The 16,242-nt window shown below is 30.8% G+C and overlaps 1 protein-coding gene across 1 annotated transcript in view; it reads left to right on the top strand.

Annotated features, from left to right (window-relative positions):
* Window positions 1-10,009, top strand: part of LOC132747501 (tyrosine-protein phosphatase 10D-like) — an 85,451-nt gene extending 75,442 nt beyond the window's left edge. Inside the window, exons 23-30 of the mRNA XM_060736901.1 lie at window positions 704-794; window positions 1,259-1,335; window positions 2,098-2,232; window positions 2,711-2,836; window positions 3,325-3,479; window positions 4,118-4,262; window positions 4,668-4,758; window positions 6,936-10,009. Coding sequence (XP_060592884.1) covers window positions 704-794; window positions 1,259-1,335; window positions 2,098-2,232; window positions 2,711-2,836; window positions 3,325-3,479; window positions 4,118-4,262; window positions 4,668-4,758; window positions 6,936-7,021 — 906 coding nt within the window. The 3' untranslated portion in view covers window positions 7,022-10,009. The remainder of the gene's footprint in view (window positions 1-703; window positions 795-1,258; window positions 1,336-2,097; window positions 2,233-2,710; window positions 2,837-3,324; window positions 3,480-4,117; window positions 4,263-4,667; window positions 4,759-6,935) is intronic.
* The last annotated feature ends 6,233 nt before the right edge of the window (window positions 10,010-16,242 follow it).

Genomic DNA, 16,242 nt, shown 5'->3' on the forward strand with positions numbered 1-16,242 from the left:
TTTTGACATACAAATTTAAAATTTGGAGCAGGGTTGTTATGTCTGATGCCGAATTGAATTTTGATATCAACTGACCTATTTTGACATTTTTAATATTACTTGGCCTACTTTTTGTTTTTGGCATACAGATTGCAATTTGGACCAAGGGTGTAATTTCTGATGCAGAATTGAATTTTGATGTCAGCTGACCTACTTTTGGTTTTATTGATATCATTTGACCTACTTTCTCATTTTTGAAGTATAGACATGAAATTTGGACCAAGGGTGTAATTTATGATGCCGAATGGAATTTTGATATTATCTGACCTACTTTTGATATTTTTGAATCAATTGACCTATTTTCCTGTTTTTCTTTGACATACAGACTTAAAATTTGGACTAGGGGTGAAATTTTTGATATAGCATGACCTACTTTCTTGTTTTGTGACATACAGACTTCAAATCTGAACAAGGGGTGTAATTTCTGATGCTGAATTGAATTTTGTTAGCAGCTGACCTATTTTTGAAATTTACATTTGTTGCATAAGACAAAGTTAATTAATACACATGGTCGCATGGGCAAGTCAGACTGTAATTATGTTATTACAGTGTATCTAATGATGATATTACAATGTATCTAATTATGATATTAAAGCATATCTAAATATGATATTACAGCATATCTATTTGTTATCTTACAATGTATCTGATTATGATATTACAGGAGTTGAAGACATTAAGCCCTAAACATGCATGTGAGGCTGCTGACAGAGAGGAGAACCGAATGAGGAACAGATACATTAATATCATACCTTGTAAGTCTCTTGTGATATATGTATTATATCTATATCTTTGTTCAAAAAATAAGCAAAGCAAGTACTGTACAAGTGGATTTTTCCATGTGTTGAAAAGATTTTAAAATTCCAGACATTTTGTGTGAGGAAATATTAGCAAACAAGACTTATATTAACCACTCTATCAGGATGATATTAAATCAGAACATATTAGGTGTATGGGAGTTTTTACATTGAAGAAATATAAATAATTGAAGTATAAAAATAATGTTATATAGGCAATGAATTTCAGTAGCAAACAATTTAAAAAATTTAACATTTTAAAAACGGGGCAAATGTCCGATCTTTCCAAAAACATAAGAAGGCAAATGTCCTCCACTTCAAAAAAAAGAGGCACAAGTCCCGAGGGAGGGGAGGCAACTGTCCTGGGAGGGAAAATGTCCATATATCAAATGAGTACAATGTGTATAAATTTTATTCTACAGTTGATCATTCCCGTGTTAAGTTGAGTACCAACGGAGAAGATGACAGTGCTGACTATATCAATGGTAACTACCTGCCGGTAAGTTGTTATATACTTGTTTCAGTGGTAAATTTGAAATATGAGGACATTCTTTATTGGTCAAGATTACATTCAAAAGCTGTGATTGACATCTCTAAAAAAATATCCATTTTCATAATTTTAGAATCTTTGAATATTATTATCAGTTAAAATAAAGGGCCTGCGTGGTGAAATGGACATGATTGCCAACTTCATATCAATTGCTATTCACTGCTGTGGGTTCAAATCTTGCCACAGACTTTATATGACAAATCTATGATACAGTTAGCTTAAAAAAGGTCAATGGGGTTCTACTTTTGTAACTGCTTGAGCCTAAAATGATAACTAAGGATCGTCTGTCATCTTTCATCGCTTGTAAATGCTGAAAAGACCATAATCCAGCCAAACAAAATAGATTAATAAAAAATGAAATAAAGATTGTAAAATGATAATTATTATTTTATATAAATGAAGATTCGAGAAATAAAAAGATTAAAATAACAACCAATTATTTTTGATACACAGAAATGATTGCATGGCCTGGTGGTTAACCCATTGGACTAGTATTCTAAGAATTTTATCCACATAGGTTCAGACCCTGTCAGGGACAAGCCTTTGTTTCCTTGAGCAAGAAACTTTACACTCATTGCTCAGTACTGGTTGGTTCCAGAAATAGATTTGAGTGTGTGTTTATAAGCTGTTAGCTTCCTCCACAATTATTTTTTTTATAAATGGAAGAATTGAGAAATCTTAAGTTTATGTTACAATTTGTTCGCTTTCCAGGGATATAATTCACCACGTGAGTATATAGGATGTCAGGGCCCTATCCCTGGAACTATTGATGACTTCTGGAGGATGACATGGGAACAGAATGTGTCAGTGATTGTCATGTTGACACTGTGCAAAGAAGGGCAGAAGGTTTGTAATTTCTTCAAATATCCTTAGTTTAGTTATTTTTTCATATTTAAATACCAGTGAACATGTTCAATCAAAGTCATAAAAAAAAATAAACAAAATGCATTGTTAAAAACTCATTTTGATACAATGTTTGTTAAAACTTTTAATGAGGGCATGATAAAGTTTGGTAAATAAGTAACAAATGGGTTTAAATGAAATGAGAAATTATAATAAATGGTCACAATTTGTTCAATTGCATTTATTGTTAGATAAGTAGATGTAGGGTTATAGAATTTGTCTTTGTCATTGCTTCTTGCATAATTTTAAGAAGAAAACTTGCATACATCTGTCTAAATAGGTTGAAAAATTTAGTAAAACTACTTGTAATGGTAGATAATAAAAGAAAAGGCAGTTTACTAACAATTTGCTTCTAATACCTCATATTTTCTTACCTTAACACAAGTATATGATTTAATTTTAATGTCTGATGTTTTAACAGATAAAGTGTGAGCAGTACTGGCCTGATGAAGTTGGCGAACCAAAGCAATATGGTGATGTTATTGTTGAAATAACTTCCTACTCTAATATCCGTACATACGATTACAGAATGTTCAGAATTACAAATGTAAGTAAAAGAAAAATTAGAATTCATATATGTAGAAAAACAAATGTGATGGTTCTTACAATTTGATTATCCCCAGGTATTTTAAGCAATCAGGTCCTATTCTTGAACTTGGGCCTTCTTTGTCGAGCAGTTAGGGACACTAACATCAAAATACCTGCACCTCATAGCTGTGGGGTTAAGCCCTGCCTTGAAGACCTTTGAATACCTTAATATGGGAAAAAATTGAATATTATTATATGAGAAAGCTATCGCTTTAGATTCCTGAATGTTAGCAGTTTTTGCTAGGTGGCCACTTATGCCTGGGAGAAACCAGGTAAAGCTGGAAGACAGTTTCTACAGTCTTTATTTGAAATTTTCATAAATTTTCTTGTCTTGCTTACATAAAATAATTATTATCATTGTCATCATTATAGATAGGAAGCTGTTTGATTTTAGCAAAGAACTGAGTGTATGTATATTGTCATCTATATGTTACTGTTGTTTTATAGGGCAGCACAACACGTGTTGTGAAACACTTCCATTTCCTGAGCTGGCTAGATTTCCAGGCCAACGTTCATCATGACATTATTCTAGACTTCATTCAGCATGTTCGGCAACATGTCCAACCACCTGATACTTCAGGACCTATGATTATACATTGCAGGTAGGACTGTTTGAGGACAATGCCAAAAAATTTGATTGTCCCTATTGCCCAGGTTGTCACACTGTCTGTATATACAAGAAATAATTTTTACAGAATTTACATGATAAATATCATAAAGAAAAGTAAAGAATGCTATAGAAAATACCCACAAGTTAGTAAAAATTAGACTTTGCCAAGTGCACATGTCAGGTAGTGCTAATTTAGGTCAGGACCTGTAATAATACACTACTGGTAGAACTGGTCAAACCTATGATCAGAACCTAAGATAATACACTGTTGTCAGGTCAGAATTTAAGATAAAGCACTGCTCGAATAATAGAGCTTTGCAGAGAGAACTTACTCGAGTTAAGAACCTCTATTTGAAATAAAATTCAGTGCATTTTAGACAGTTAAGTGAAGACCAATAATGAAAATGCATTATTCTTGAGAGTTAAGTTTGATGTGAAGGAACAAAATTATGATAAGGTTTATGTAAAGTTTTAAGTAATACAGAATAACTATGTAAGTCATCCACAAGAAAATATCAGTTGACCAAGATAAAGTTTTGAAACTAACTTCATTTTGTTTATATCTGTATTATTTCAGTGCTGGTGTTGGGCGTACTGGTACATACATTGTTTATATCTGTATTATTTCAGTGCTGGTGTTGGGCGTACTGGTACATACATTGCATTAGATCATCTGATGCAGTTTATAAACGAGCATGACTTTGATGTGGAGATAGATATATTTGATCTTGTTCTCAAACTGAGGGAGAACAGACAACACATGGTGCAAACAGAGGTAGGTGGTCTATAATTTGTAGATGTCTCAAGAAAGAATGATAGATTTATGGCTCCAGTAAAGATTCAGGCTAGCCTATACCCATATGCAGTCTGTTCACTGCTTCTTGTGCATGATTAAGCTATTTTGACTCAAAAATTGGAGGGATGGCTCTAGATATGTTCAAAACAAAACAGGCTAAGCTTGAAGAATAAATTATTGTCCACTTGAAAAGTTGGAATATTGGTTTGACTGACTCTAATAAAAAATAAATGGAAAAACTATTTGTAGTATGGTTGTTTTGTATAAAACTTTTAACATTTTGAAATATTGAAATACTGTATGTGATGTTAAAAGAGAATAGAAAAAAACATAGATTTACATTTTCTGACATCAACGCACAAATCACCTCCCATTTTTTTACAGCAACAATACGTATTTATCCATGACTGTGTGAAGGAGATTATGGAACGCAAGAGAAGACAGATGGAGAATATTTATGAAAACCAAGGATTCTGTGAGTATAGAACTTCTTTATGAATATACTATGTGATATTTTCTTTGTTTGGTAGTACAGATGCTTTAAGAAAAATTTTGTAGGGAAAGTGTTGCCATTCATCAATTTGATTCTAGATATTCAGATAATTTTTTAATCAGAACTTCTCCTCTTAAAAAACGACTGGATTAAATAATTAAGTCCTTTTAAATGCCAAGATGTTTGCTATAAAGATTTGTTTCTAGAAATACATAGATATAAAAGACATAGATATAAAAGGTAGGTGTGTGCATATCAGTGTTAATATCAATGATTAAAATTTAACAGGGAATAAATTCAATGGTAAAAGCTTAATCAAGTATTGAAATGCTTGTTGTTTAATTGCCAGATATTTTAAATCCTGTTTTATGAAGTTTCACTTGTGTGTACATATTGGAAAAAGTGGTGGTAATTCAATGGCCACTTGGTCATTATCAAACATTTTTTGGACTGTGAAATTTTTGGACTTTGCAGATAAGATTTTATGTTATTATGAAATAAATAGGAATGATAAGTTCAGAGTTATGGGGATTTGTTTCCACTAAGACATCATTAAATCTGGCAGTTAAATATTATTGTAGTAGAATGCTATTCTTGACGGTACTGGATGAATCCTTCAGGCACATTTCTGCTATTAAGATAAGATTTCTTTTGAATGAAAAGCTGAAAAATATATCAATCTGTTCCATTACTGTTAACCCATATTCTGCTGGACCCGAACCTGATTAATAATATCTGTCATATTTTGCGGTTCGGATCGGAATATCCGTCCCGAGGTGACCCACCCATTGGGCGGTAACGAGGCTTGCCGAGTTACCGCCCATGGGCGGGTGACCGAGGGACGGATATTCCGATCCGAACCGCAAACATATGTCAGATATTTTTTCTTGCATATTCTACCATATTCCATTATATTTTAAATTCTTTATCTTCATTTTCAATGAAAATTTATATCATTACAACCGTAACTACTTTCATTCAACAGCGAATGAATTACAAAATCATTCATAACGGTAAAATGACGTCATCTTTATCGTGCCATTGTACAGCACGCGACTCATCTGGAACCCCCCATGCCAGATGAAATTTCCGGCATGGGTAAAACTAACGGAAATGCCAGTCTGATATGCAAGAATAACCATTGCCACTAGTATGAAGCAAGGAAAGACTGCATAAATAAGACCCAGCCAGCCTGCATAGCTCAATCGGTCAGAACACCAGAAATGTAATCTCAACATTGTGCGTTCAATTCCCAGGCTGACAAACTAAAATTACTAATCTGTCCTTAGGATGAGACTTTAAATCAAGGTCCCGTGTATAAGTGCTTAAGCACTTGGCCCGTTAAAGAACCAGAAGAAGCTTCTGGAGGTAGGGCATTTGTCTCTGTCTGTATCTTGCACTATCCTCCAAAATCTAAAATGACTAATACTCTTCTGGAGGACTCGTCCATTTGGGAAACTGATGGGGAGTATAAATAAACTCAAATACACACACAGATGAGGCAAGTCTGCATATCCTTGCCGTCTAAACGGGCTCTTTAATGTTGGTTTACCTTGTTTAATCCTTAAACTTTACAATGAACAATTGGAATTCAGCAGGGTAAGGGTTATGTAACTTCTGTCTGCTCATACAATCAAAATTCCTTTGTTACATGTACATTTACTCTTTTTGTGTATGATTTCCTGATCATATATACATGTTAAGATATTTCAATGGAAGAGAACCTACTTTCACAACATTATTTGCTGAATACAGTACTTGTTATTCTACATCTGCTATTATTTCTCTTATGATAAATGGCATGATTTCTTGAATGTGCTATAAGTATGAAAAAACTATCCTTACATTAAGTTTGAAAAAACTATCCTTACATTTTCTTTCAACATATTCTCTCAGAATGACTCTGTATCAAAATAAAAACTTTTTTGCGATCATAGGACAAATTAGTAACTGAGACTTTTGAATTTTCACTGCAATTATTTTGATTCAATTTGTAAAGTATGTTTGAATTATCATTAAAAAATGATTATTTTCATGAATATACTACCAATAAAATTGTAAATACTAAGAAAAATGTATATAAAAAATATTAAATTAATGTTATCTTTGTAAAATAACTGTAAATTAAAAATTTTAAACTTACAATTGAATGTTTTCAGCTCAAGATGAGAATATCTACCAAAACGAGCAAAGTCTGTACGCAAATGTGTCCATCTCAAAGGCTGAGCAGAATACAGAACTATAATGTGAACCCTGCTGTAGAGAATCCTGAAAATTGGAACAGTTGGAGAACATCAGCTGTAGATACACATTTTATCTTTATCAAGGCTTCCTTGACATTCATTTGCACCAAAAAAAAAATTATTGGGTATAAAAATAGAAATTAGACATTTGAACTTTTCCAAATAAAAGAAAATATACTAAATGATGTGCGAGTCAATTGTTGTAAAGTTTTGAGAAAACTTTATTTCAGAAATATTTGTAAGAATAAAAACAAAACTATTAAAACACCAGAAAATGAAGAAAAAATACAGAAAAAGGTAAAAACTTTGTATCAGAAAATTTTATAAAATATATAAGATTGAAAAATGCTTTGAATATAGCTTGAAAAAAAAAGGAAATTTTTATGCAAGCTTTCTAACACATCATGCTTACACTGTGTAACTGAAGTTTTTAGCATAAAAGTTTGTTGTTGTTTTTATTGATTCTACAGCGAAACTCACAGCTATGCAAATAAATGGCTTAAACATGAACCTCTATTTTATATTTATCTTCAAGTTATGTCTGTTATCATTTGTATATTTTGGTTGATTATACTATGAAATGTTGTACATTTTATTGACCAGAGGTATTTTTAATTTTATAATGAAAGACATTCCATTTTCACACCTTTTTTTGCTATATTTTTGCTATATTGAAATAATGTTATTCATATGCAAATTTAATGTTTCTGCCAAAGGTTTACACTTACTACTTCTTACATACCAAAATTTAAGACTTACTCAATAATTTTTAAAAAAGTAACATTGGTTGATTTTTTTTATTTATTTGAATCTGGCCAATGGGATGGTAACTTAAAGTGACTGGTTACAAATTACAGTCTTACAACATTAAGACCAGTCAAGCTTATTTTCAGATATTCACGAAACACTTTTTTTCTTGCAAAGATTAAAGTACCTGTTCTGATTGTTGGTCATTTTCAACATGATTTACAAAACATTTCCAAATTTTACATTCCAGTCAAGTTCCTGTCTGTTCTTTTTGTATAAGAATGATATTTGTTTTGTTTGGGGTTTTTGTTTTGCCATGATGAAAACTTTGTCATGATTTAAGAGTAAGTTTTATTTTGTATAAAGCATGAAATCAAAGCTACTTTGCTGTAAGGGATAACAAGTGTTTTATTTAATCATGACAATTTACACAAATCAATATTCCAGAAAAAAAGAGTTAAAATCCAAATCTTGATACTCTCTGTATATGTTTGTTTACTTGTTTTTTCAACCATGACCAAAAGCATAATAATATCATTTGTGTCTCTTTATTTCATCATTTTTTATATATATTTTTTTGAAATTTGCCTGAATTTTGTAATCATTATGTTGGAATTAAATTTTTACTCTTTTCTAAACAGGAATAATAATGTTTATCAGACTAGGATACTTTTTTTGTACTTTCTAATCTGGCGCCATACTGGTGGCTGATAAAATTTGTATAAATTTTATACTGAAATCCCCCAACGTCACAATGAACAGTGTTCTAAATTCAAAGTAGGACAAGCCCAATATAATTATTCTGCTAGGGTATATGTTTCAGTTGTATAATTTCAGTGACTGACTTATGCCACTTGTGGCAGAAATGACACCATAAATGACTGGCATGAATGACTGGTTACTGCCAAACATATGATATTAGGCTTTATAATACTAGGGAAATTTAGTATATGTTAAAATTTCCAAGATTTATGCTGCATAGTTCAGAATTTAAGATTTTGCTTGTCTAATGCACAAATTCAGCATTTAAATTTGTCAAATTAGGTTGATTTCATTTTATTGTGTATTTATAAGTGTGAAATAGCATTTAATATATTACATGATTGTAAGAATTATTTAAAACAGGAGTTGTGATCAGAGATATATATATATACCTAGAACACATATTTATAATTATAGTGATTATATTATAGGACAAAAATTTATGTTTAGTTTTAGTTGGATGAATTATATATTGTATATGTAGATATATAAAAAACAATAAGATTCTGTTTAAAGTATAAATAGTATAAAAAAATTACAATTAAAGCTGTTTGAAATTAATGTTTTGACTCAAAATCATAAATGTTTGTGCTTGATATAAGTATAAAAAAAAATGAAAAAAATGATTTTTAAAAAAACATAAATTTCCATAATGATTCAAAATTAGGTGAAAAAGGTGACCAAATAAATTATTATTCCCACCTGCAAGAAAATTAGAGGTTGCCTCCTAGGTATGTCAGTCAATAGACCAGACCTTGTCCTATCAGTAACTAAAAAACACTCTGACATACATTTCTCACATTTAAAGTGGCCTTCAGCTTTTATATTCTGTTGGAAAAACAAAACAAAGTACATGTTCTTTCAAACTAAGTATTTCATTAATCTTATCTTGGAAGAGTGCATCATATCACTGTTGAAGCCCATTAACCATTTTGAAAACCAGGGTTCCGAGCTACATGTATTTATAACACATACGTGACATTTGTTTCTAAATATAGAAGATGGGGAAACTAATCTTCCGCTTTACTAATTTAGATATGGAGCAGATCAGTAGTTTAGAGATATCAAGGGCTTCCTTTATTGTTTTTGAATTTTATCATCCCCAATTTTCATTTTCCACCTAAAGTCTTTTCATTTTACAATTATGTGAAAGTTACAATTGATCTGAAAATAACATATTTGACCTTTATAAAAGCTTAAGGCCACTTTAATCGGGACTTAGGGAGTTTGGATTTGACATGAATTTTGAGGATAATATGTCAAGGTCACATTTACTTCTTTCATAACAGCTGATTTTCAGATTTGGTACCATTGTTGGTAGCATTACTTTTATAATACTTTTATAATAAGCTGCTACTGGGGGTGCATTTATATGCTTCAGAAACATCTCCTGTTAAAGATAAGCTTGACTGTGTATCAAGGGATTGAGGTTGTAAAATTATATAAATATTATGCTAGAAAAATAATGTCTTCCATTATTCGAATAAACATGTATATATATATATATATAGTTTTTTATATTTTTTTATTGTTAATGAATTTTTCATTGTTATATGTCATATAGATATAATCAGAAGTAATTATGAGCATACAATGTAAATAAGTAGATATATATGAGCCGCGCCATGACAAAACCAACATAATGGGTGTGCGACCAGCATGGATCCAGACCAGGCTGCGCATCCATGCTGTTTGCTTACAGACCTATAGCGAGTAAAGAAACTGATATGGAACAGCACTATAACGAGTAAAGAAACTGATATGGAACAGCATTGATCCTGATCAGACTGCGCAGATGCGCAGGCTGGTCTTGATCCATGCTGGTCGCAAACCCATTATGTTGATTTTGTTGTGATGCGGCTCATATGTATATATAAATGTTGTTTGACGTTCCAAAGATTTATTGTGTTACATATTATATTGTTGGTTTTTTTTTCTGCTTTGTAAAGCACAGCTGATTATATGGTCGTCTTCATAAATTTTATTATGCTATTGTACCATTATACTCTGTAAAAATTATCTGCTGATTTTTGTCTGTCCATTTATTCTTTTTTTTTCAACTCGTTTGAAACTTGCTGATTTTTTGTTATTATATTTTTTCTACTTTTTTTTTTATAAAGATTATGCACTTTTTTTATCTCTGTTAGTGTTAACTAACTGATCTTGTTGAAATGTTTATGTTATTATTGTTGTTGTTTATTTACTTGCATATAAAATCATGACAATTAAGTTCAGTTGTATAGTAAGGAAAATTAGGGTAGATATAAAGGGTAGAGACAAGATTCCCTCAAGCAGTTCAAATTTAAATTAAGAATATAACTATTTTATTTTAGTACATTTTATTGCATGGCTAAACTGGAAAAAAAGTAAATACATGTATGTATTTTCAATTAGAGCTTCAGTGATGCAACTGACAGTATGTGGTTCCTGGCTTTAAACATTTTGTTTTGCTATTGTACTGTATGTACCTACTGAAGAAATAATTTTTTGAATTTTTTTAATGAGAACAGAAGACCTTTTATGATCTTACTTAACCAAAAATTAACAGATATTACTGCTACATTTGCTAGATATTTTTCGAATTTTGATTGTTTGATTTTTAAATTTAAAATCATTTTAGTTGACATGAGTTTATAACAAGCTAAGAATTAACTCAGACCGGGCCCTATACTGTTGGCTGACTGGCTTCAGATTTTCATCTGAATATACCGGGTATATTATACCCTCAAATTGATAAGTCTGTTTACGAAATTCAGCAGGTTAAGGAATAAAGTGTTATCAAGTTGTATCAAATGTCCAATTATTGCAATAGTAAATATTGTAGTTAGAATAGATAGTGTAATTTATAAACAAATTATGTCATATATAATTTTGATACTGTCTGAAGTGCCTTACTGTATTTGTTTGTGAAAAAGGAAACGTAATGTCATTTTTCTGATGATGGTCATGTCTTATTTCATGGTTTTGTTGTCTTAAAGCTCAGTTCTGATGGACTGTTTTTGAATTTTTAAGTAAAAAGATTTAAATTTCATGATCAATCTACTTTCCAGTGAATTTAAAGTACATTGTATATAAAAATCATCATTTTAAACTGTAAAAGCTGCTCATTGACATGTTAAGAGACTGATGTTATATCTTTGGTTTAATAAGATTTGTGATGCCTACATTGCACAGTGGTTAAAATTTCTGACTTGGAATAATATGTCCCTTACTGCTGTGGGTTTGAATTAAGCTAGGAACTTGGGACTTTTACCTACATGGAAGCCATGGAAGTAGCATTCTAAGGTTCAGTGATTTTACTCAAGGGCCAGTTTGTGCCAGAAATAATGAACCAAGGAGCACCTGAGGTCTTCTTACAGTGAAAGCTTGAAAAGGGCCATGTGACCTTAACAGTGTCAGAGCTATCCAGCTAAAAATTAGATTCATCTAAAAAAATAATAAAATATTATTACACTGCAACACCCTTGTTTATAAATCCTTAACATGCCATTAATGTAAAGACTGAATGTTATATCTGGCTATAAGAGTTTGGATCCTACATCACAAAAATTCTGTGGAAACCTTATTGTGGGTGAAAGTAAGAATATGACTATTACTAGATTAAGATCAGTAGTTAATGAGTGCAGTGTCGATGTACTGAGATGAGAAATATGAACTTAGGAGCACCTTTGTCAAGTCAAGTGCATCTGAACAAAAATCACATAATTCAGTATGTAAGAAAAACAAACCTTTTTGTAACATAATTGTTCCAAAGAAAATTCTAAAATTTTGAGAAAATTAAAAAGTGTCTTTGAATTAGTGAGTGAGCAGTTTTTGAAAGGTTTAAATAAACTTTTTTTGCAGACCGCTGCATGAAACAAGTGCCATTGTATCAATGAATTCCGTCTTGCAGCTTTAAGCTTTTTTTTTATCTCCCATAAATGTTGAAAGTGTGATATTATGAAAGCATATAAGTCAGTGTTTTTTCTTTATGTAAATGTAGTATGTTAATCGAGAGTTTAAACTGAGTCTAGTACTCATGTCCTGTATACTGATCTATTTATAGCAAATTTTAAGGCCTTTGTATAAAAAAGGGCTGCAACTCTTCCTTAGGGCTCAAATGATATCTGCCCTTGATTTTATTTTGTTTTCAGGGATTATTTTTGTCAACAACAGTATATTGTCTAATGCCTTTTGTATCTTACACAACTGTTGTACATGATTTGTTTGAAGAAGTTGGCAAATTTATTACTTTTCTAGGTATTTTTAAAGAAAATTAGAGAAAAAAACTGATGTGGTATTTATGTGTGGTTATTTTAAAAATGAGTTACTACATGTATTTATAATAAAGTCAAAGGAATGACAATCTTTTTTCAAGTCTGAAGTGAAATGTGCTAGTATAGGATTTATGCCAAATTTTTTTGGTTTATTTTTTTTTTATATATTTTCGTCTTGGTAATTTTACCATATAATCATAATTAACTTGATTTCTGTAAAAATATGCCAGATCAAAAGAATGAGTTTCAATACATATAATTACTTATAGTTATATACATGTATATTAATTGTAGAGGTAGTTGAGCTTTACAAACTATTCTAAATGTAGTTTTGAAACTGATATTGAAATATCAGGGTAAGATTTCTGCCGAATGGAAATACCAGGGTTTCAGATAGCAGCATGGCATATGTTTATTGTTGCATAGACTTCTAACAGAGTAATCTCCCTTTATTTAATGTTTTGATATCATTGTTATCGCCCTTTTTCTATGTGTTTATTTTTCAATTTACTTTTTATGTGTAGGTACTTCCCCTTAATTTTTTCAAAGTCACTGATTTTTATATATAGATAATAACCTTATTATCTTTTTTTCAGAAAATTAATTCTAATTATAATAAATGTGCTATATAGAAGAAATTAGACTTAATTACAAAGTGATTCTTTCAGTTATTGTGTATGAATGATATAATTATTAGATACATATTTGATTTTTTTTTTGTCTGTTCCTTGTGCTATAAATTTTATGTGCTATTAGCTGTCTTTCATGACGGGTACATAAATGAGTTTAAAAGTATTTGTTGAAAGCAATAGTGATACTAATAGTAATGTATGTATACCACTAATGCACCAATCAATTGTATCCACAGCATTTACATGTGGGTTGAGGGGACATAAGCCAAGTTTTAACCTTTCGACTGTTGTGCACACAAAATGGTGATAAGGTTTTAGTCCCAGGATAGCCAGAAATATGTCCAAATTGCAGTGCCTCTGAGCTCTCTTTTATTGGGGATTTTACCATATAACTGTTTCTGAAGTGTAGGGCTGTTACCAGGGATTTGAGAATCCAGAAGTTGAGGTCCTCGCTATTTCCCCCAGGCTGCTTTACCCTGGGGCTGCATTTCCCTGGGGCTGCAGTGGCAATGGTAACATTTGACTGGTGCATTTGATAGTATAACTGTATAGTTTATGATATATTTGGATAATCTGTTGAAATATTTGTTATTGACTTCACTGCTGTGTAATAGAGTTTAATATTTACTTATTTTTGATACTCATATACTATAATATTATGTATATTAATCAGAGCACAAATGTATAAAATAGATTTTATTTTTATATATATACTGATGGCTGTGTTGCTAAAGTAAGTTTTGTTAATCTTTACTTTCAAACTTGAAAAGAGATGAATTATATATATGACTTGCAGAGTGTATAACAAATGAATATAATATATAAAAATGTGATTACCAATTAGGAGCAAATAATGGTAAAAAAAGTAAATGGCCAGATTAGTGGGTCAAACAAAACATAACATGATGTTAGAAAAGTGATTTGGACTTTGAAAAATATCTTATTATCTTTAAAAAAAATCTGTAATCTTAATTGAATAAGTCATAAGTGATTTCATTTATAATATCAAAATGATCTCTATTGTTTTTACCATACTTATATAATTCTACTTAAAGATCTGATACCTTTTGTTAATTAATGAAATAGTTTTTGTATGAACTATATAATTCGGTCTCAGACTGGTGAAGTATCATTGAAATTTGTACTAATATAATAATGTTTCATTATACATTTTGCTTTCTCTCTTTAACTTAAAGCTATGTTTCCATAGTGACACTTCTTGCACTAATTATTTACAGCTTTGAAAATGACCACCATTGCTCTGCACTCATTTTTTCTATATGTTAAAAGGTTTTCACTTTGTGATTAAAATGGTTCTTAAAGCTACTTACCCACATATCGTCACTTTAGTGCAGTAATAGGATAACTCCTGTTATATTTGATAGGAGTTATCATGTTACTGCACTGAGGTGACAATATGAACAGATGGAAGAAGAAAAATAAGTCGTTAAAATTACATCAAACACATATACATATGCTGCTTGCATGTTCACGAACTTAAAAACTAGATAAGGTGTGCATTTCTTGCTCCATGACATACCAGCTTATAAAAGTTTTGGCCCTTTTACTATGATTTTATACCCTTTTTTTTGGTGTGTGTGGGGTGACTGAAACCATTTTCCAGGAATGAAGAAAATTTAACACTGATGTAAATGGATAATAACCATGTGTGAAATACAGCTAACCATGTGTGGATTTGAAGCAGTTATAACATTAGTCATATAAAAAAAACTAAGAACCGTATTAGAATGAAAATAAAACGCCATTCCAATTTGAACCTGCATTCTTGCAGTTTTCCTATTAGGGCTCTAATTTAAAAAATCTTAGACATAATATTAACCTCAAAGTTATTGTAATATTTCATAGTTGAAATCCCTAAATTGAAATTTAAAAAAAGGATATTAGCTTGATATTTTTATGTAAAAATAGAATATTTACCAGTGACAAAGTTGATTATATATCATTTCTTGAAAAGGTAATTAACAAGATAACCATATATTTAGTAATAGATTATTAGCATAATTTAGCTCAATAAAATTCCTATGATTAAATTAAAAATATCAAAATTAAACATTTTTTCCTTTCAAATGGGTACATAAATGATACATTGAAATAATGTTAAAGATTAATTTAGAAATGAAAAAAAAATTGTTTGGGATTGAAAGCTATTTTCATATTTAACAAGAGTTTACCTATTTGAATATTTCAAAGATAATCATAGCAAGGTACCCCCATTCCTTTGAAGGTAGCAAGGTACCCCCACTCCCTTTTAAGGTAGTGAGGTTTAAAAAAAAAATAGCTAGAGGTTAAATATTAAGCATGAAACATCTTCTAATGGGTGTCTACCAAGTTTGTTCAAGTAAGGGCCCTTGGGTTAAAATTGGCCCTGTCCCAGGTGTCATTGATTTTCTTTATATGTGTATAGTAAAACCTTTAAAAATCTTCTTATAAAAAACCCAAAGAGCTAGAGTTTAGGAACTAAGCATGAAATATCTTCTAGTGAGTGTCTACCAAGTTTGTTCAAATAAAAGCCCTGGGGTCAAAATTGGCCCCTTCCAGGAAGGGGGAATTGTTTTTCCCTATATGTGTACAGTATAGTAAAAACTTTAAAAAAAAATCTTATAAAATCCCAAAGAGCTAAAGCTTAGATATTTATTATGAAACATCTTCTAATGGGTGTCAACCAAGTTTGTTCAAATAAAAGCCCTTGGTTTAAAATTGGCCTTGGCCGAGGGGAATATATACAGGTGAGAGTTATTTTATTATATTTATCACATACCAAAAATAAAGACCGTTTGAAGTAAAAAAGAACCATTTTTCATTGAC

Source organism: Ruditapes philippinarum, unplaced genomic scaffold, assembly GCF_026571515.1.
Source record: "Ruditapes philippinarum isolate M1 unplaced genomic scaffold, ASM2657151v2 ctg287_1_1_1_1, whole genome shotgun sequence".
Classification (NCBI taxonomy): Eukaryota; Metazoa; Mollusca; class Bivalvia; order Venerida; family Veneridae; genus Ruditapes; species Ruditapes philippinarum.